The 21786-nt window shown below is 40.9% G+C and overlaps 1 protein-coding gene across 2 annotated transcripts in view; it reads left to right on the top strand.

Annotated features, from left to right (window-relative positions):
* Nucleotides 1–806: 806 nt before the first annotated feature.
* Nucleotides 807–21786, top strand: part of YLPM1 (YLP motif containing 1) — a 67631-nt gene continuing 46651 nt past the window's right edge. For both annotated transcript variants that reach the window (XM_060004183.1, XM_060004182.1), the window contains exons 1-4: nt 807–1778; nt 11109–11345; nt 12305–12484; nt 13762–14756. In XM_060004183.1, the coding sequence (XP_059860166.1) occupies nt 906–1778; nt 11109–11345; nt 12305–12484; nt 13762–14756 (2285 nt within the window). In that variant the 5' untranslated portion in view covers nt 807–905. The remainder of the gene's footprint in view (nt 1779–11108; nt 11346–12304; nt 12485–13761; nt 14757–21786) is intronic.

The following is a 21786-nucleotide window of genomic DNA, read 5'->3' as shown; positions in this document are numbered from 1 at the left end:
GGGTTCATGTTTAGTATTACATGAGATTGGATTATTTTCTAAATCCAATCTGGTCCTCTCTAGACAATCTTGTTATCTGGCTTTTGCTATCTTTCCTTTGACTGATATTCTCCAACATAAAGTCTTCTGCATTGAATTATTCTAAAGAATTCCCTTTCTTCCCTTTGACAATACCTGCAGGAATTGATGTACTCTTACATTCTGTCTTCAGAATACATCTTCACAGATTTGTTCCTAATTGGACTTTCTGTTAGAATTGAATTAAGTCTATTCACACTTAATTTGAGAAGAACTGACAGCTTCATAATTTTTCCTCTTTTCATTCAGAACCATGGTAAACCTCTCCATTATTTCAAGTCTAATTTTATTCCACTCGGATATGAGTCTGTATAGTTCTGTAGTTTCCTTTATATAGATTCTGCATATTTCTTATTAGTGTTATTCCTACCTGCTTCATGGTTTTTTGTTGTTGTTGCTATTGTGAATGGAACCTTTTTTTTTTTTTCCATTCAAAAGCGAACCCGTAGAGCGATAGGATCTCTACCACCGCTCTCAGCTGTGAGACTCTATGGTTCCTTGGCTATATAGGAACATTCAGCTCGCCCCAACATTATCCGAACCGGAAGGAAGGTGGCAACCGAGAGTCGCCAAGCAAAGGGCCGCTCTATCTTGCCTTTGTTCTCCTCTCGGTGGCTACTGCGCAGGCGTAATCGCCCCGGTACCGTCCCCACCTTCCCGGTCGCGGGCGCAGCTCGGTAGCGCCGGCGCACTGGCGCGCTCCGTTTACACGCTCCGGGGCCTGTAGGCACCGCGAGTTCCGGCTGTCGCCGTCGCCGCCGCAGCTCCTGGAGGTCGGTTGCGACGCGTAACGACGCCGGGACGAGCGCTGCGCCTTCTTCTCCGATATGTACCCGAATTGGGGCCGGTATGGCGGGAGCAGCCACTATCCGCCGCCGCCGGTCCCGCCGCCACCGCCGGTGGCGCTTCCTGAGGCCTCGCCGGGGCCCGGGTACTCGAGCTCGACGACTCCCGCGGCCCCCTCCTCTTCTGGCTTCATGAGCTTCCGCGAGCAGCACCTGGCGCAGCTCCAGCAGCTGCAGCAGATGCACCAGAAGCAAATGCAGTGCGTGCTCCAGCCCCATCACCTTCCTCCGCCCCCCCTGCCGCCCCCGCCGGTGATGCCGGGGGGCGGCTACGGGGACTGGCAGCCACCGCCGCCGCCGATGCCCCCGCCACCTGGGCCGGCTCTCAGCTATCAGAAGCAGCAGCAGTACAAACACCAGATGCTCCACCACCAACGAGACGGGCCTCCTGGTTTGGTTCCCATGGAGCTGGATTCTCCCCCTGAATCTCCCCCAGTACCGCCAGGGTCTTACATGCCCCCGTCTCAATCTTACATGCCTCCACCTCAGCCACCACCCTCGTACTACCCCCCGGCCTCGTCTCAGCCCTACCTGCCTCCCGCTCAGCCGTCCCCTTCTCAGTCCCCACCTTCCCAGTCCTACCTGGCGCCCACCCCATCTTATTCTTCCTCTTCCTCCTCCTCGCAGTCCTATTTGAGCCATTCCCAGTCCTACTTGCCCTCTTCTCAGGCATCTCCTTCCCGCCCCTCCCAAGGCCATTCTAAATCCCAGCTGCTAGCTCCGCCACCGCCGTCCGCCCCTTCTGGGAATAAGACAACTGTCCAGCAAGAGCCTTTGGAGAGCGGGTCCAAGAACAAGAGTGCTGAACAGCAGCAAGCTGCCCCTGAGCCAGATCCCTCTACGATGACTCCACAGGTAAGAAAACATCTGCCGAAGCTGCGGCTCTCACCAAGAGGGCCCTAAGTGAGCAGGCCTGGGGGCTTTACCCAGTGCTTAGCCTAATTCCAACACACGATAACTGGCTAATTTACACTCCAGAGTATTCCATAAAAGTCAAAGGTCTGACATCCCAGCTTTTCAATTAGCTAAATGTGGATTATTAAAAGAACAGTGTTTGAAGATATTTCTAGACACCAGAGTGATGGGGTGGCTCAAGAGTTACTTCTCAGATATATTCCTTGGTTTCCTTTGATCATGCTTCTAGGTTTTATTGCTGTTGCAAAGGGCTTTTTTGTTGTTGTTGTTTAATTGTAACTTAAACTAAAATTCTATTTTAGAGGCAGCATAAAGAAGAAGCTTCTCAAAGGGCTGACACCTGAAATGCATATGAATCTTATGACCAGTTAGTTTCTTTAAAAGAAAATTAAGGGCCACTGATAGCTGTCAGCTTCCTGAATTAAGAAGTCTCAGCAAATGAAGGGTGGAAATCTTGTTCTAATCAGGAACATCCTAATTATGTTTATAGATGTATATGCAATACCTAGGGAAGTCTACATATTTGACCTTTTTGGGAATCTGTTGGTCATTTAAGGAACTGACCCATACATCCTGTTCTCACATCACTTAAAGATAGTTTTGAGACATGACTAATTTGCTGCATTGCATTGTTGTTAGCATTTACTCCACAGTAACAGCCTTGGAATTCGGCCAAGTTTTAAAAAAATGGTGGTGACATCTCTTCATTCATGAGAGAGCCAATCTTCTAAACTTCTCTTTCAAGTGATGCTTCCCTGTCAAAGATTGATAGGGTAGCAGTAATAAATGAATTCCTGTCTTCAGAAAGAAGATAAAATTAAAGTGGAAGAAATAATTTGTTTTGGTTTCTTAAAATAGACACTTTTAGCAATTAGTAATCTACCTAGATTCCCTCATGAAAAAAGAGAATCTTTTAATCTACAAGCTCAGATTTACATATAAAGATTTCCAAAAGATATTATTCTAATTTTACAGTGGTTTGGCATTAGAAATTAAGAAGAGAAACAGGTTGTTTTTTTTTGTTTTTTTTGCATCTTTATTGGAGTATAATTGCTTTACAATGGTGTGCTAGTTTCTGCTTTATAACAAAGTGAATCAGTTATACATATACATATGTTCCCATATCTCTTCCCTCTTGCGTCTCCCTCCCTCCCACCCTCCCTATCCCACTCCTCTAGGTGGTCACAAAGCACCAAGCTGAAAACAGGTTGTTTTAAGTAAGCAAGATGTGGTGCTTGGCACATCATCAGGAGAAAACACTTGAGCTGCTGGGGTAAAACAGTAGAATGAGAGATTCTGTTAGCTTACACCAAATTAGTACTATCCCATCAGGTTTTTTCTCCAGATTCCTCCATTATAATAGAGATGGAATTTTTGCCCCCTTTACCACCCCACTCTGAGATTTCCAGTGCTTTTGTTGTCCAGCACTCTCAGAGTTAGTCCAAGCCAAAATATGACATTTATATCCTCATCTCTACTGGACTTTTTCTGGCCTCTTAGACAAATGAATTGTTTTTTGGTAGTGGGGATGGGGGGCGGGAATCAGACCGGTCCTTAATATGAATATTTAGCACGAACACTGTTTTTGTTTTTCTGCCTTTGTACCCTTGTCTATAGTGAACTTCTTTTAGTGCTTTGACTATTCAGTGCCTCAAATTCTTTGATGAGAGCTGTAAAGAAAGTGGTGGAAGATGAGATTTGAGAGGTGGGAATGGGCCAGATCAAGAAGGCCCTTGCTAAGCCTTTTTAGGTTTTTTTTTACCTCTCTCTAGAATTCATCCCAACTTCCTCAACCCTCTCTCCCCCCTTACAGTTGTATTGCTTTCGAGGCACATCTCAAATATCAGGGTCTCTATGAAGCCGTGCTTCAGCTTACCTGTGTGGTTTGGTTCTGTTCTTCAAATCTTAAGTCCCTTGCAGACAGGGACTGCCTCACTTACCTTTTTATCCCCTGTAGCACCTGGGCCAGTGTCTTGCCAATTTGTCAGCTCTCCACAAAGTTTTGTTGAATAAGATACAAGAGTTGTCGTGTTCTAGACTTAGGATACTTTGGTTTATTAGGTGGTAAACATTTTCTTCATGCCAGTGCCAATCTCTGACAATTAACCCTTCTTTGTTGATTCATATTTTATTTTTGGAATATTTCATTAAAAAATTTTTTATGGTGAAAGATTTTAAACATGCACAAAAGTAGAGAAAATGGTATGATTCTCCCCATATACCCATCACTCAAATTCAACAGCTATCAAGATGTTGCCATGTATGCTTCACCTAGGCCTTTACTGTTGTTCTTTTTGTTTGTTTGTTTGTTTTGTTTTTTGTGGTACGCGGGCCTCTCACTGTTGTGGCCTCTACCGTTGCGCAGCACAGGCTCCGGACGCGCAGGCTCAGCGGCCATGGCTCACGGGCCCAGCTGCTCCACGGCATGTGGGATCTTCCCAGACCGGGGCACGAACCCGTGTCCCCTGCATCGGCAGGCGGACTCTCAACCATTGCGCCACCAGGGAAGCCCCTTTACTGTTGTTCTTGCTGAAATATTTTTAAATGAATCAGATCTCACATCATTTCCTTCCTACATTCTTAGACATTTTTTTTTAAAGGACTTTTTCTAAGGTAAACACGTTATAACACCTAACAAAATTAACAAGTTTCTATCATCTAATACCAGATCTGTTCAGATTTCCCCTATTGTCTCATCATACTAATAAAAATAATTCCTTGATATTATCCATGTTAAAATTCCCCCATGGACTTAATAAAGTTTTGATGGTTTGTTCAAATTGGGATTCAATATAAATATTTTGGGGCAGAATAATTCTGTTGTGCGGCTGTCTTGTGCATTGAAGGATGTTTAGCAGCAACTCTGGCCTCTACCTGCTAGATACCAGTAGCAGCCCCCAGTTGTGACTACCAAAAATGTTTCCAGATATTGCCAAATATCCCCTGTGGGGCAAAATCACTCTCACTTGAGAATCCCTGATTTAGGTCAGTCTCTCCTATTCTGTTTCTCTACCCTTGCCATTGAGCTTGTTGAAAAATCTGTGTTAGTTATCCTGTAGAATGTCCCACGTCCTGGATTTGTCTGCTGTCTCGTTGGTGTCATTTGACTTGTTCCTCTCTCTCCCATGTTTTTTTTTGTAAACTAGGCATTAACTGTGCAACCGTCTTAGATTTAAGTTCCCCTTTCTTTTGGCAAGTGTACTTCGTAACCTAGGAAGTGCTGTGTACTTCATTTGCATCCCATCAGGAGTCACTCAATGCCTGGCTGTCCCATAGTTAGTGGTGCCAAGATTGATCAAGGGGGGGGTGACTGGTTTCTCTGCTGTAAAGCTTCCCATCAATCTTCAATCTAATATTTCATCTAGTGGTTCATCCGTTGATGGTCTTTGCTTGAGTAAATTATTTCTTTGTTAGAGGTTGCAATATGGTGAATTTTTTTTTCTGCTGTTTCTTCTATATTTACCATAAGGAATTCTGTAAAGAAAAACTTTCACTCATGAACTAGGGCTGTTTGATTGGACATACAGTTAGCATAGAAAAGACAGGATAAGTGCTTGATATTCTTCCATTTAATTTCTAGTTTTCAGAGTAAACTGGTGATATAATGGAATGTGTCTTTTTTGAAGAATTAACTCTTCTGTATGTTTTAAAGGACTGGCTAGTTAAAATGCATACTGGTCTTTTTTTAATGAACTGTGATTTATTCTTTTATTCTTAAAACTTATTTAGGTAAAGCTGTTGACTTTGATTAGAGTTTATAGCCACTATCTAATACTTAAATATATATTGAGTAACAACTGTGTGCCAAGAACTGTGCTTAGTACTGGAGATGAAATGGTGAACAAAATAGACAAGGTACCTGCCCTCATTCACTTGTTCCAATGCGGGGAAAAGACATTTAAAAAGTAATTGAAGACGTGTAAGGTGCTGTGGAATTATAAAATAGAAAATATCACTAGACCATTCCGTAAGGATTAGGAAAAGGTGAGCTTTTTTAAGCCCACCATTGTATTCACAGGGCCTTGCTCAGGGTCTAGCACATAGTAGGTGAAGAATAAATATTTTTCAAATGATTGAATATAGCTGGGAGCTCTAAACTAATTGAAGAGACCTCCCTTTGCAAGTAATATTTAAATGAAACCTGAAGAATGGGTAGGAAATAACCAGATACGAGTTCAAAGAATTAAGTTCAGTAGGGCTTACTGAAGGTACAAACCAGGCCAGGGAGGACCTATGAAGACTTTATCCTAAGGGCAGTAGGAAGCCATTGAAGGATTTTATATAGGCAAATGTGACAGATTGGCTTGTTTGAAAGTTCACACTGCTTTGGGGAGAGTGGAATCGAAAGGAGCAAGAGTGATTTAGAGAGAATAGTGAATAGAGTGATCCAGGCAAGAGTTAGTAGTGGCTTGGACTTGGATGGTGATGGAGGAGATGGAGAGAAGTGGAAAGACTGGAGAAATATTTTGGTGCTAGAATCCAGTTGGAGATTGAGTAGTAGTGGAGAGGGAGGCATCAAGGACGATTCCTGGGTTTCTGGGATAGGAAACTGGGTGGATGGTGGTTCCATATACTAATAACCTACAGGAGGGGGAAGAACAGGTCTGGGAGGAAGGGAAAATGATGAGTTAAGTTTTAGACTTACTGAGTTTAAGATCCTTGAGACATAAGATTCTAAATGGAGATGTCCAGTTAGAAGTTAGATACAGGTCTGGAGTCTAGAAGTGAGATCTGGGAGACATAGACTTGTGAGTCATCAGCATAAAAATGGTATTTGAAGGCACAGAAATAGATGAGGTCTCCTGAGGAGTGTGTGTAGAGTAAGAATAAAGTTTAAAGGACATTGAGCCTAGCCCTGCAGAACCACAGTACCTAAGGGAACCAATGGGAAGAAAGGCCAAATAGGTAGATGGAAAATCAGGACAGTACAGTGCCACAGAAGTGAAGGGAAGACTGTTTCTAGGAGGAGGGTGTAGTCAGCTGTGTTACTGCTGAGAGGTCAAGCAAGATGAAGACTGTGAGTTATCTTTTGCATTTACTGACATGTAGATTATTGTTGACCTTGGCAGGAGCAGTTTCATAGTGACTGAAGCCATATTGCATTGATTTGAGGAGTGATGGAAGGTGAGGAAATGGGGATGGTGAGTATAGACAACTCTTTTAAAGAAGTTTGACTGAAGGAGAGAGAGAGAGAGAGAGAGAGAGAATGTGGGCAGGAGCTGGAGGAAGAGGCACAGTAAAGGAGTTTTTTTTTTTAAGATGGGACCTTAATTCCTGGAATAGAGTGTGAACTTCAAAAATGTTGAAAATAAATATATTTTAAATAAATTTTAAAAATGGAAATCCATTTCATTATTTTACCGTCCCCCCTCCCCATCCCACTTGCTTTAGGATATGACATTGAACATTTAATGTTACAGGCATTTATCCTAATCAACCTGGACAGGAAAGGCAACCTTTCAAAATTAATCTTTAAAACATCACACACATAGACGCATGTGTTCATTCATTCATTCATTCATCCATTCATTCATTCATCCTCTCTCTCTCTCTCCCTGTCCCTTCTTCTTTATATTTCCCTACTTGGAGAATCTTTTAGTACCTAGTTCCTTACTGTACTGATAGCAAGTGGTCAGTAAATACTTGCTGAATTAATTAGCATCTTTTTTGGTATTTATGACAGATACATCCTTACTTTTTAACTCTATTCAGTCTCTCTCTCTTTTTTTTTTTTTTGTGGTACACGGGCCTCTCACCGTTGTGGCCTCTCCCGTTGCGGAGCACAGGCTCCGGACTTGAAGGCTCAGCGGCCATAGCTCACGGGCCCAGCCGCTCCGCGGCATGTGGGATCCTCCCGGACCGGGGCACGAACCCGTGTCCCCTGCATTGGCAGGTGGACTCTCAACCACTGTGCCACCAGGGAAGCCCTATTCAATCTCTTTTTGAATGTGACATTTACTGTGATTTTCCTCTACCTATGAACTAACATCCCATATGAGATGGAGTTGTCTGATATAACGGGACATTCAGAAGAACTGGCTACTATTTCAGCTTCATTAGCAAGTCCAGGCAGGTTTTATTCCTTTTTAAAATAGAGATAAAGCAACCTTCTCTGGGGTCACTGAGGACATTTCTGAATGATTTCATCATTATTCATTTGCAGAGCTTTAAAAATGTGCCAAAGCCTCGTCCTAGGATTGAATTAGATCTGGTTTCTGCTTATTGGGTTCATATTAAATAGAAATTGATCTACAGTGCATACTGTTAGTAAATCAACAAGTACCTGAGCTCCTAACAAGGTTCTTAACCTTAGACTAGGTCTAAGACAAAGATAGAAAGCACAAGAATAAGGTGGGTATAAATTGATAAGGAATCTAGACCTGAATAATCTTCCTATCTATAGCCACTGGCTTCTAGTTTATGAAAGATAGTTTGCATCTTTGTATGTTTTGGTGATGCTTTCAAAGTAACTTAAAAAAAAGGAAACTTTTAACTTCTACTTGAAAGAGTTTATTAATTTTTTAAAGCTAAAAAACAAGCCTGTTGCTGTTTTCAGTATTTTCATACAATAATGGAAGAAAGTTGAAAATGTTCTAATACCACATAATTGTTGACTATCATGAACAGTGTGTTGGTTTTTTTTCTTTTTTTTTCATGTTGAATAGTAAAAGTAATTATATTTCAGGAACTGATGATTATGTGTATGATAATAAAAACGAGAAAAACCCAGTCATGACCCAAACTTCAGGATGGAGTTTGTGAGATGGAATTTACTCTTCCAAAGGGATGTAGCAAGTTTCAGGTCATAGAAATTAGTAGCCTAGAAGGGAAGTCTTTAGCTGATCAGCAACTATTTATTGACACTCTACTGTGTGTTCCGGCACTATGCTTAAGCACCAGACAGGATATGAGAAAAGCATGAAACACCTCTCTCCCAAGACAGTTACTTTCTGCAAATGAGAAAACAGATAACAAGACAGTATGTTTCATGAGAAAAGAGTATCATGTATATTTGCATGTGGAAAATTGGAGAGGATGTACAGTAAAATAGTAACAATATAGGAAATCCTGGTTATCCAGAGGCAATGAATCTCAGTGAATGCAAGTAAAATGAATCCATTTAACACAAGGACCAAAAGTTTATTGTAAAAAGTAAAAAATTTAATTTGGGACACAATCTTGAAAAATAAAGCTCAAAAATCATAAAGAACAGCTGAGTCTTAGCGTTTATAAAGAATAAAGTGTAGATTAGGTTTCTGTACTATAATTTTTGTGACAAAATTGTGTGACAACACTATATTATCATCATTAATTTCATTTTTGAATATGTTGAAAAAATATTTTAGGGATTTATACATTTTTCCAAGGGCTGTTTTTCAACATTTGATATTCATGTCATTCTCTTTTGCAGTTCCTATTATAAAAATTATTTTTGGTTGTTAACTGGTTGTACTTCTGCTAGATCCTGCATCTTTATAATTGTAGTAGAAGTGTATGCTATTGTTTTTGTTTTTGTTTATATGCTGTTGTTAATTATAGAAGTATATAGGGCAGTTCATTAGTGAATATTTTAGTGTTATGACAACTTTTTTTTCCTTATGCCACCTTGTAACCATGGGGAATTATATAGTGAACACTGGCATAATGAAGATCCTGTAGTTACTTCTGAGTGGTGAGATTTTTTTTAAATTGATTTTAATTATTGCTTATTTGTAGTCGAGTCTCTTTATTTGAGGTATTTATATTTTATAAAGTTGTCAAGAACACTGAATTAGTGAATACTGAACGATTGCTCCTGGGGGAAGTGCAGGGTTAGGTTCCTGTGAGCCTTCGGTCACATTTTCTTCAACCAATCAATACATAACCTTGTTTTATATGTGTTTCTGTTTAAAAACAAATTATTTAATGTATATTGTTGATTCATTAACATTGAACTCACAGCCAACAGCACTATAACACATGCCTGAAAGAAGCTTATCCAACACAAGTATTTTCTTCTTAAGGCACATCATAGCGTTCTCGCACTTAGGAATACTAGACAGCACTTCAGCACAATGCTTGGGGCCATTTTAAACAGCAAAATCTTCAACCAAAAAGTACAGAAATGTGAAAAATGTGGCCCTAAATAGACCTTGAAAAGAACACTTATTTACAATATAAGAGCTAAACAAAAAGGCAGAGCATGGCCGTGTTCTGCCTCAGACAGGAACGTGCAAGTCAGATAACTAATTTTTTGCCCATCTACGCGTGTCCACAAATCACTGTGAAAGTTCCCTGAGTGTTGATTTTGGAGTTAGAAATAAATTTTAGCAAGTTGGCAAATTCACAAATACAGAATCCATGAATAATCAGGATAGGCTGTATCTTCTAATTTTTTTCCACATTAAACTTATTACTGTGGTAATTTTTAGAAAGCGGAAGCACAAAATAAGCTTCCAGAAAATCAAATTACAGTATAACTTGGAAGACAAAGTGAAACTTTTAAAATAAATAGAAAGCATTCTAAAACACAGTGTATTTTCATTTATGTATATATACCTGGGTATGGCAAGATTAATGATACAGCAGGTGTTTAAAAGAGGGAAGAGAAGACAGAGAGAAGAGGTAGGACTGTTTATTATATTCATTAATCACGAGACCCCCGTGGATAAAACTGAACCAACTAAAGGCAAGTTAAAAACAATAGCTATGAATACTGAAAAGATTTACTCTGATCTTTTATCAGAAAGACTACTCTCACCTCCAAAAGCATGTTTTTTTAATGAGAATAGAGAAGTATGTTGAATTAACATGTATGGTTTAATTTAAATATATAAATTTGGGGGAGGAATTGAAAGATCATGTTTATTTATTTGCCTTTCTCAGTTCAGGTTTGCCTTTTATTATATATAAATACATGAACACAGACACAAGTGTAGCTCCCTGTCAAAACCAAGTTGCAGATATACAGGATTGTCAATTAAAATTCTTTTTTTTTTAATTTTTAAATTTAATTTAATTTATTTTTTTATACTGCAGGTTCTTATTAGTCATCCATTTTATACACATCAGTGTATACATGTCAATCCCAATCTCCCAATTCATCACACCACCACCACCATCCCCGCCACTTTCCCCCCTTGGTGTCCATACGTTTGTTCTCTACATCTGTGTCTCTGTTTCTGCCCTGCAAACCGGTTCATCTGTACCATTTTTCTAGGTTCCACATATATGCGTTAATATACGATATTTGTTTTTCTCTTTCTGACTTAAAAATGGTTTCTGTTGTAGGAACAGCAGCAGTACTGGTATCGACAGCACCTGCTTAGTTTGCAGCAGAGGACAAAAGTGCATTTGCCGGGACACAAAAAAGGTCCTGTTGTAGCAAAGGATGCAGCTGAGCCAGTAAAGGAAGAAGTTACTGTACCTGCCACCAGCCAAGTACCAGAACCCCCTCCATCAGAGGAGCCCCCATTACCACCCCCTAACGAGGACGTACCACCTCCTCTCCCACCTGAGGAACCCCAGGTAACCATGAAGTTAATTACTTGGTATTTATTAAGTTGTTCCATTTTTTTCTGCTTCATATATATATGTACCTTTGTTATATATAAATGGATATATATTTTCATTTTTTTTTTTTAAGTGCATGTAAAATTTCATTTGTGGAATAGTCAGATGTGTGCCATATCGGGTTTAGAAAAGGCATTTTTTCATCGTTTAAGTGAGAGTGAAGAATTAGACACTCTTCTGAATTGAGTGTCTCTAAGCACTAAAGGGATGCAAGTGTGGGTGTTTTCATATTGGCAGCACAGGGCAATAATTAAGAGATTGAGCTTTTATTGTCAAACTGCCCGGGCTGTAGTCCAGGCATTGCTACTTGCTGGTGGTGACTCTGAGCAAGTTAGTTAACCATTCTATGCTTCAATTTCCTCATCTACAAAATGGGCATATTCAAATAGTAGCTTTCTTATTGAGCTATTAAAGCATTAAATGTGATAATCCTTGTTGCTTAGCATACTGACTGGCACATGGAAAGTTCTCACGTTGGTCCAAAGGTCATTGTTCTCCCAAGAGCCTTATATGGAAACATTAATGAAACATGATGATTACACTGTAGGCAGCTGGTGAAAAGTGACTAAGGTGAAAAAAGAAATTTCTCATATAGTGAAAAGGATAGTAACTGTGGATTGACTTTCTGCTGGGGAAATGGTTATCCTATTTAGGAACAGTGAGGTGATTATTCTCGTAAAGACTGTGGGATTTATAAATTCCTTTGTATTAGTATCCATGATCACAGTATAGATAGAACTAGGTATTTTATCTAAGGATAGAATAGCTTTTCTCATAGTTGCAGGGATTCTGGACTTTATAACACAATACTATTACAACATAATACTTTATAAAATATTCAGGTTTCTTATTAATTTGGTTGCTGTTTATGACTTAGAAAAAGAAAAAAACTGTACCCTCTCTTTTATCTTTAGTCTGAGGACCCAGAAGAAGACGCCAGGTTAAAACAGTTGCAGGCTGCAGCAGCACACTGGCAGCAGCACCAGCAGCATCGAGTTGGCTTCCAGTATCAGGGAATAATGCAGAAGCACACTCAGTTACAGCAGATCCTACAACAGTACCAGCAGATTATACAGCATCCACCACATATACAGGTGAGTGCTTCCTCAGTTGCCACATGGGAAATTGCCCCAGGATGTTAAAGGGATTTGTTTCTCATGAAAGAGATTTAAGTATGAAGAAGGAAAGATATCAGATGTTTCGTCTGGAGTGCCCAAGTAGTTATTTGTCACATTACTGGGGGCTTGGAAATGTGGTATTGTGAAAATGCTCTTGGGGAAGGGCGGGTATAGTGGAATCTTCTGATCATGTTAACCCAGGCAGATGTTAGCGTACTGTTGCTAAGAGATTTAAGAACCAGGGCTTCTTACAGACTCACAGACATAGAAACAAACTTATGGTTATCAAAGGGGAAAGCAGGGGGAGGGATAAATTAGGAGTTTGGGGTTAACAGATACACACTACTATATATAAAATAGATAAACAACAAGGACTTAACTGTATAGCACAGGGAGCTATATTCACTCTCTTATAATAACCTATAATGGAAAAGAATCTGAAAAAGAATGTGTGTGTGTGTGTGTGTGTGTGTGTGTGTGTGTATACATATATATATACACACACACACATATATATATATATATGGTTTTTTTGTGTTTTTTTTTTTGCTGTACACGTGAAACTAACACAATATTGTAAATCAACTATACTTCAATTTAAAAAAAAAAAAAAAAGGAATTCCCTGGTGGTCCAGTGGTTAGGACTCTGTGCTTTCACTGCTGAGGGCGCGGTGTTCAATCCCTGGTTGGGGAACTAAGGTCCTGTAAGCCGCGCAGAGTGGTCAAAAAAAAAAAGAAGAAGAACCAGGGCTTCTTATGTCACTTCAAGGTAACCTGTGTTTTTGCCTGAAAAGCACTGCAGTAACAAGCAGAAATCCACCAGCAAGATCAAAGCAACCACCACAAAAAACCTAAGCAAATGCACCACAAAAGATGAAGTGACTTAGATACTTGTTTGTCTTGTATCTGTGAGGTATAAATTTATGTTTATATGTCTATAACAGATCATTTTCAATAGTAATATTTAAAATGACCCATAGTAGTAATAAAAACTTGAAAAATACTTATTGCTGAGACAGCTATTCGCTTTAGTGTTTGGTAGATTTTTTCCAACTCAGTGATAACATATAAATAAGTCAAAGGGAGAAAGGCGAATGATCATCATGGAAAGGATTTAACAAGCTTATCCTTAGCCTCCCAAAGTCTTGTGTTCTAATTTCCTAAGGCTGCAAATGCCCTTGGTTCATTAATATTTTAACTTATGATTTTCTTATATGAATGTCTTGAAATAATTTTTATCCCTTTATTTGTAGACCATGTCTGTAGATATGCAGATGCGGCATTATGAGATGCAGCAGCAGCAGTTTCAACATCTCTACCAAGAATGGGAGCGAGAGTTCCAGCTGTGGGAGGAACAGCTTCATTCCTATCCTCACAAAGATCAGCTTCAGGAGTATGAGAAGCAATGGAAAACATGGCAGGGACATATGAAAGCCACTCAGACCTATCTCCAGGAGAAAGTCACTTCATTTCAGAACATGAAGAACCAGTATATGGGGAACATGTCCATGCCACCACCTTTTGTCCCATATTCTCAGATGCCTCCACCTCTACCAACAATGCCTCCTCCGGTATTGCCTCCATCATTGCCACCACCAGTGATGCCCCCTGCCCTGCCTACTTCAGTGCCACCACCTGGCATGCCCCCACCTGTGATGCCACCTTCTCTACCAACCTCTGTGCCCCCACCTGTGATGCCTCCATCTCTCTCTTCTGCAGGGCCACCACCAGTTCTACCCCCGCCTTCCCTCTCTTCTGCAGGGCCGCCACCAGTTCTTCCCCCACCGTCTCTCTCTTCAACAGCGCCTCCACCTGTTATGCCCCTCCCACCATTATCTTCAGCCACACCTCCTCCAGGAATACCTCCCCCTGGAGTTCCACAAGGGATACCTCCTCAGTTAACAACAGCCCCAGTTCCACCAGCCTCCAGTTCTCAGAACTCACAAGTTCCCGAGAAACCTAGACCAGCACTGCTTCCCACTCCTGTGTCTTTTGGTTCAGCCCCACCCTCAACTTACCATCCTCCATTGCAATCAGCCATTGGCCCATCTGAACAAGTGAATTCTAAAGCTCCACTGAGCAAGTCTGCTCTGCCGTACAGTTCATTCTCATCTGAGCAAGGACTTGGGGAGTCTTCAGCTGCTCCATCTCAGCCAATCACTGCAGTCAAGGACATGCCAGGGAGGTCAGGTGGATTGCTTCCAGATCCTCCTAGAAGCAGTTACTTGGAAGGTCCAAGAGGCCCAAGGTAGGTCTGCCTTTTTTTTGGGAGCGGGTGGGGAGTGGGGGTGTGGTGGTTTTGCTGCTTTGCTGATACAGGCTGAGTAGGCTTTTGTGTTCTCTTTGTACTTTTATATACATTCCTGGTTTACAGTTAATAATGTTAGTGTTGTTCACTTATTAGACATGACATAATGAAATCTAGAAATGGCAACATGCCCCCCTTTCTTTGATGTCATTGCTTTTATCCTGTATGTAGCGATTTTAGTCCAGGATGTAGTGGTTTAGAGTAATGCTTATCAATTCCTTAGCTTCAGAAGCAATTTTTATTAAATTTATTGATCTTTTTTGCTTTTTGTTTCTGTAACAAATAACTGGATTGGTAACTTTCTGTGACATGATATGCCAGCTGTTGGAGATAAAAATGAATAAGCATCTAGTGAAATAAGGTAATGGAATTTAGTGTAAGGGTAAATAGGACTTTTAATTTATCCATTTGTTCAGCAAATATTTATTAATATTTGTGCCTCCAGCAGTGAATGTAACATAACAGACACAATCCCTGCCCCCATGGAACTTTTATCCTTTATATTTTCCTCAGTTTAGGAGATGTTTTTTTTTTTGTTTGAACCACATTTTTTAGAAAAGCACACAAAACATTTACTAGTAGTTTCTAAATTTTTTCTTTTACCTTTTAAAAGGTGTTAAATTTATTTTTCCAAGTTCGTAAAAATATTTTTTCCCCAAGTTGGCCTAAATGATAATTTTCTTATAGAAAAACATTTTCAATCAGATTTTTTTCCAATTGGAAATCGTACTGGAAATACTCCTTATACAAAATTTAGACAGGACAGGAAAGTATTGAAAAAATGTAAAAGTCACCTAATTCTACTATCTGGAGGTAATAATTTTTAAAACATATGTCATAAAAAATTGAAGCAGGGCTTCCCTGGTGGTGCAGTGGTTGATAGTCCGCCTGCCGATGCAGGGGACACGGGTTTGTGCCCCGGTCCGGGAGGATCTCACATGCCGTGGAGCGGCTGGGCCCGTGAGCCAAGGCCGCTGAGTCTTCGCGTCCGGAGCCTGTGCTCCGCAACGGGAGAGGCCACAACAGTGAGAGGCCTGCGTACCGCAAAAAAAAAAAAAAATGGAAGCATACTAAGTGTATTATTTTGTAACTTGGTTTTTCCACTTGTCAGCATTGGTTAGTTTTCCATCTCAGTGTTGATGGATCTACATCATCATTTTAAATTTTAACCTAATTTCAATATTTGAAAACAAAATATATTTTTTATTTGTTCTCCAAGTTTATATTCAGAAAACAGAACTCCATCCAAAAATGAAAGCTAATTAAAGGCAATTAACGTGAATTCCGCTGAGTACCAGAAGCCTTGTCAGAAGCTTTACATACATTATCCCATGGAGTCTTCTCGACAACCTGTGAACTTGGCAGTTTCATATCCTACATTTACCCTTTACAAACTGGGGCTGAGAGGATTGGATAACTTGCTCAGGATCATGTAGGTGGGAGGGTAGAGCCTAAGTCCACATAGTGGGAGCTGAGTCCAGAGGGTCCCCAGAGCAAGAGCACTAGTTAAGCACTGTGTTTAATGCCGTGATTCAGTGATGTTCATCCTGTCAGTGATTACAAGTGCATTTGTAGTCCTGATTTATTTGGCATGTGTTTCATCTTGATTTGAATTCCTACTTATCTCCTGGATTGAGCATTACCTTTTAGATACGGTAACTGATTTGCTATATGAGAAGTACGTTCTTATAACCTCATAAAACATAGATTTCCTGCTTCCTTTTTTCTGTCACAATAATGTTTTCTCTCTTTTGCCTACCAAATCTTGACTTTGTAAATTTAGGACCTACTTTAACTTTTTTTCTTTTGCCTCAGGGTACAGTTAATAATTTCAGTGCTAGGAGGATCTTAGCAGTTACCTAGTGCAACTTGCCCTCTATATAGCAACTCACCTTTGTGTTGCATTTTGTCATCCTAGGTCTTGCACATATTAGCTCATTTATTCCTCTCATTGATCTCATGAAGTAAATGGATAAAGGGAGCTGAGATTTGGAGAAGTTATAAATAAATTGCCCCGGATGACACGGCAAATAAATGGTTGAGGTGGGGTTAGAATCCAGGGCCTTCTGACCCACTCTTAAGTCCACTGTGCTTCCTGTGACAAGCAGCTGATGGGCTCTGCTCGAGCGTTGGCACTGTGATAAGGAACACTGCCCCACGAGGTGCTGACAGTTTTACAGAAATTGTATTTCTTACGTTGAACATAAATGTGTTGCCTTGACTTCTGCCTGTTGATTCTAGATCTGCCTGTGTGGTGCAACACATAGTGATTTACCCTGTCCCTCTTCTACAGTGTATCCTGCCGTTGTCTAAAGACCATCCTCTTGTCTCCCTCGACCCACCTTAACCATTCTGCTGTGCCATCACATAAACTGAAGTTCTCTTCATATTAACATCGGTGCTAGCTTTGTCCTGCTGTATTGTTCACTGTCCTTTTTTAAAAAAAAAATTTATTGATTGATTATTTGGCTGCGCTGGGTCTTAGTTGCAGCACTCAGGATCTTCGTTGTGGCGTGCAGGATCTTTTTAGTTGTGGCATGTGGAATCTAGCTCTCTGACCAGGGATCGAACCTGGGTCCCCTGCACTGGGAGCATGGAGTTTTAACTGCTGGACCACCAGGGAAGTCCCTGTTCACTGTCCTTTGAAGGGCCTTTGGTTTATCAGTCTCCTTCAGAATGAACACTTACTTCAGATGGAGAAAGACCATAGGCCTATTACTAACTTTGTTATAAAAATGTACTTATATAGCTGAACAAATTGCGTTTTTTTGGGTGGGGGGGTCAGTACTGTCACAGTGTTGACTCATGTTGAGCTTAACATCAATTTGGCCAGCCAGGTCTTTTTCACCTTACTGTTATTAAGCCAGTTCTCTGTCACCCTGAACTTGTACAGTTTTTTGTCTTGTGTTCTTTTTTTTCCTAAGACTTTACATTTCGTCTAGTTAGGTTTGGGCCTGCATTCTAGTCTGCTGAATCTTCACGAATGGAGATTACACTGTTTTTAGATATGAGATATCCTTTCCTGGCTTTTTCCACCTGCAGCTTTGATAAGGATGGCATATTTTGTCCTTGAATTGTATCCTGCTCACATTTCTACCTTGTTTTTTTTTTTTCCTACCTTGTTTTAAAAACCTTTCCCTGATCTAGCTGTGTCATTGCCATTTCTATTACCCTTCTACTTCTTTTGTTCACTTAGCCCATGTAAAGTATAGTTTGTGACTGTTGCCCAGGCATGGTTTTTTTTTTTTTTTTTTAACCTTTGTTACGTGGGAGAAAAAGAGATCAGTGGGAAGCCGGTCAGTGAGTAAAAGAGACTGAGGTAAGAATAATCCACACTATTAAGAAAACTTGTGAATTTCCTTTATTAGTTGAATTCAGCGTTTGCTATATATATAACATACGGTAAGCCACTCTGTGTGTGTGTGTGTGTGTGTGTGTGTGTGTGTGTGTGTGTGTGTGTGTGTGTGTGTGTGGTTTCTTAAACAAAGCTGGGTAGAAAAACAAGAACTGAGAATACAGTTAACTGATTTACCAATTACGCACTGTTAAATAAAGTACTGGAAATTACTTTGAGTTTTTTGAAAAATCCAGATTTAGGCTGCTTTCTAAAAACTGAAGGTTTTCAAAAAATCAAGTGACATAAATGCATCATATGTGAGTAGCACACCACATTGTTGAGCATCTGGGGCAGCTTTTTGAAACTGTTTATATGTGTATGTGTCATTGGATTCATCAAGTCTTGTAGAAGACTACCACAGCTCCAGTAAACTGTCATGTTAGTAGATGTTGGTTTCCAAGAATCTTTTATTTTCAGTAATAAAACTTACTTATTGAAGAGGAACATACAGAGATGTGCACAATCATAAGTGTACAGCTTAGTAAATTTTCACAGATACACCTGTGTTATCGCGACTCAGATTAAGAAACAGAAATTAACAGTGTCTGAGAAGTGCCACTCATGCCCCTTCCCATTTTTCCTCATCCCAAAGATAGCCACTATTCCAACTTTTTACACAAGAGATTAGTTTTGCCTATTTTTGAACTTTATATAAATGGACTCATGCTGTATGTACTCTTGAGTCTGGCTTCTTTCACCTAACATTATATTATTGTGAGATTCAGCCATGTTGTGTGTAGCTGTAGTTTTTTCATTCTCATTTCTTTACAGTATTTTATTGTATGAATATACCACAATCTGTTTATCCATTCTAATATTGATGGTCATTTAAGTTTTTGGTGGTTATTATGAACAACACCGCTTTGTGTCTTTGGTGCTATATATGTCCCTTTAGGGGTGTGTGTGTGTGTGTGTGTGTGTGTTTGTATTTAATTTTGTTTAGATATATGCCAAGGATGGGAATTGCTTGGTCATAAGAGTACGAATATGTTCTGCTTTGATAGATATTGTCAAACAGTTTTCCAAAGTGGTTGTGTCAGTTTACACTCTCACCACCAGTGTTTCTGTATTCCATTTTTTTTGTATCCTCATTAGTACTTGGTGTTATTAAACTTTAAAATTTTAGCAATCTTGGTGTATGTCTAGTGGTATTGTAATATGGCTTTAATTTATATTTCCCTGATGACGAATGAGATTGACTTCCATTCCATTTGATTTTCGTTCAGTTGGATTTCCTCTTTTATGAAATGCTGATTCAAGTCTTTTCCCTGTTTTACTGTTGGGTTATGTTTTTTTCTTATTGGTTTGTAGGAGTCCTTTATATATACTAGATATCAGTTCATATGTCTAGATTGTCTTGACTGTTTCTCACTCTGCAGCACTTTTTGCATTCTTATCCTTCAGTATACTAAAAAAGTAGTCTTCACCTTACCATCTAGGTGGTGCATTGGAACCTTTCTAAAAAATATTTATTTAGGGGCTTCCCTGGTGGGGCAGCGGTTGAGAGTCCACCTGCCGATGTAGGGGACACGGGTTCGTGACCCGGTCCGGGAGGATCCCACATGCCGCGGAGCGGCTGGGCCCGTGAGCCATGGCCGCTGAGCCTGTGCATCCGGAGCCTGTGCTCCGCAACGGGAGAGGCCACAGCAGTGAGAGGCCCATGTACCGCAAAAAAACAAAAAAAGACAAATCTATATATTTATTTATTTACATTTTGGCTGCGCCGGGTTTTACTTGCAGCATGCACAATCTTTAGTTGCAGCATGCTGACTGTTAGTTGCGGCATGCAGGCTTCTTAGTTGCAGTTGTGGACTCTTAGTTACGGCATGCGAACTCTTAATTGCGGCATGCATGCGGGATCTAGTTTCCCAACTCAGGATTGAACCCAGGCCCCTTGCATTGGGAACGTGGAGTCTTACCCACTGGACCACCAGGGAAGTCCTGGAACCTTTTTATTTTTTTAATTTAAAAGTAATTTTACAAGTAATTTACAGAATTAAGAATAAAGGCATAATAAAAACAACTTACTAGAAATTTTAATTAAATTTTTTTTTTTTTTTTTTGCGGTACGCGGGCCTCTCACTGTTGTGGCCTCTCCTGCCATGGAGCACAGGCTCCGGACACGCAGGCCCAGCGGCCATGGCTCACGGGCCCAGCCGCTCCGCGGCATGTGGGATCCTCCAGGACCGGGGCACGAACCAGTGTCCCCTGCATCGGCAGGCGGACTCTCAACCACTGCGCCACCAGGGAAGCCCTAATTAAATTTTTTTAATTAATTAATTTAATTTTGTCTGCGTTGGGTCTTCGTTGCTAAGCGCAGGCTTTCTCTAGTTGTGGCGAGTGGGGGCTACTCTTCGTTGAGTTGCGCGGGCTTCTCATTGCAGTGGCTTCTCTTGTTGAGGAGCATGGGCTCTAGGTGTGTGGGCTTCAGTAGTTGTGGCACGCGTGCTCAGTAGTTGTGGCTTGCGGGCTGTAGAGCGCAGGCTCAGTAGTTGTGACACACGGGCTTAGTTGCTCCGCGGCATGTGGGATCTTCCTGGACCAGGGCTCAAACCCATGTCCCCTGCATTGGCAGGAGGATTCTTAACCACTGCGCCACCAGGGAAGCCCCTAAAAATTTTAAAAGAGGGCTTCCGTGGTGGCGCAGTGGTTGAGAGTCCGCCTGCCGATCCAGGAGACGCAGGTTCGTGCCCCGGTCTGGGAAGATACCACATGCCGCAGAGTGGCTGGGCCCGTGATCCATGGCCGCTGAGCCTGCGCGTCCGGAGCCTGTGCTCCGCGGCGAGAGAGGCCACAACAGTGAGAGGCCTGCATACCGCAAAAAAAAAAAAAAAAAAAAAAAAAAAATTTTAAAAGAATAAAACTCTTTGCATCAAGTAAATTTTGACACGCAAACATTATAGAAGATGAAATAATTCTGTCACATATTCTTTTAGCAAAGCAGAATGGTCCAGGTTCTTGCCAAAAATATGTGATGAAGTCTTCCCTGTTTAATAACTAACTGGATGACGATACCACATTTCCTTTCTGTCCTTAGAAATATATTGTTCACTCATCCTGTCTTGAGTTTGAGAGTATTCATCTAGGATATTGTCATCCGAGGACTCATAGAGATTTTGCTTGTATGATTAATTTCACATCATTATTAGGACCTAGAGCGTAGCTGTCTCTGCATTTATCTTTTGATTCATTTAATAATTTTTTTTTCTTTTGCGGTATGCGGGCCTCTCACTGTTGGGGCCCCTCCCGTTGCGGAGCACAGGCTCCGGATGCACAGGCTCAGTGCCCATGGCTCACGGGCCCAGCCGCTCCGCGGCACGTGGGATCTTCCGGGACCGGGGCACGAACCCGTGTCCCCCGCATTGGCAGGCAGAGTCTCAACCACTGCGCCACCAGGGAAGCCGTAATAATTTTTTTTTAATAAATTTATTTCATTTATTTTATTTTTGGCTGTGTTGGGTCTTCGTTGCTGTGTGCAGGCTTTCTCTAGTCGTGGAGAGTGGGGGCTACTCTTCATTGCAGTGCGCGGGCTTATTGTGGTGGCTTCTCTTGTTATGGAGCATGGGCTTTAGG

Source organism: Delphinus delphis, chromosome 2 (genome assembly GCF_949987515.2).
Source record: "Delphinus delphis chromosome 2, mDelDel1.2, whole genome shotgun sequence".
Classification (NCBI taxonomy): domain Eukaryota; kingdom Metazoa; phylum Chordata; class Mammalia; order Artiodactyla; family Delphinidae; genus Delphinus; species Delphinus delphis.
The sequence above is the reverse complement of the archived record's forward strand: the minus strand, read 5'-3'. Positions and strand labels throughout refer to the sequence as shown.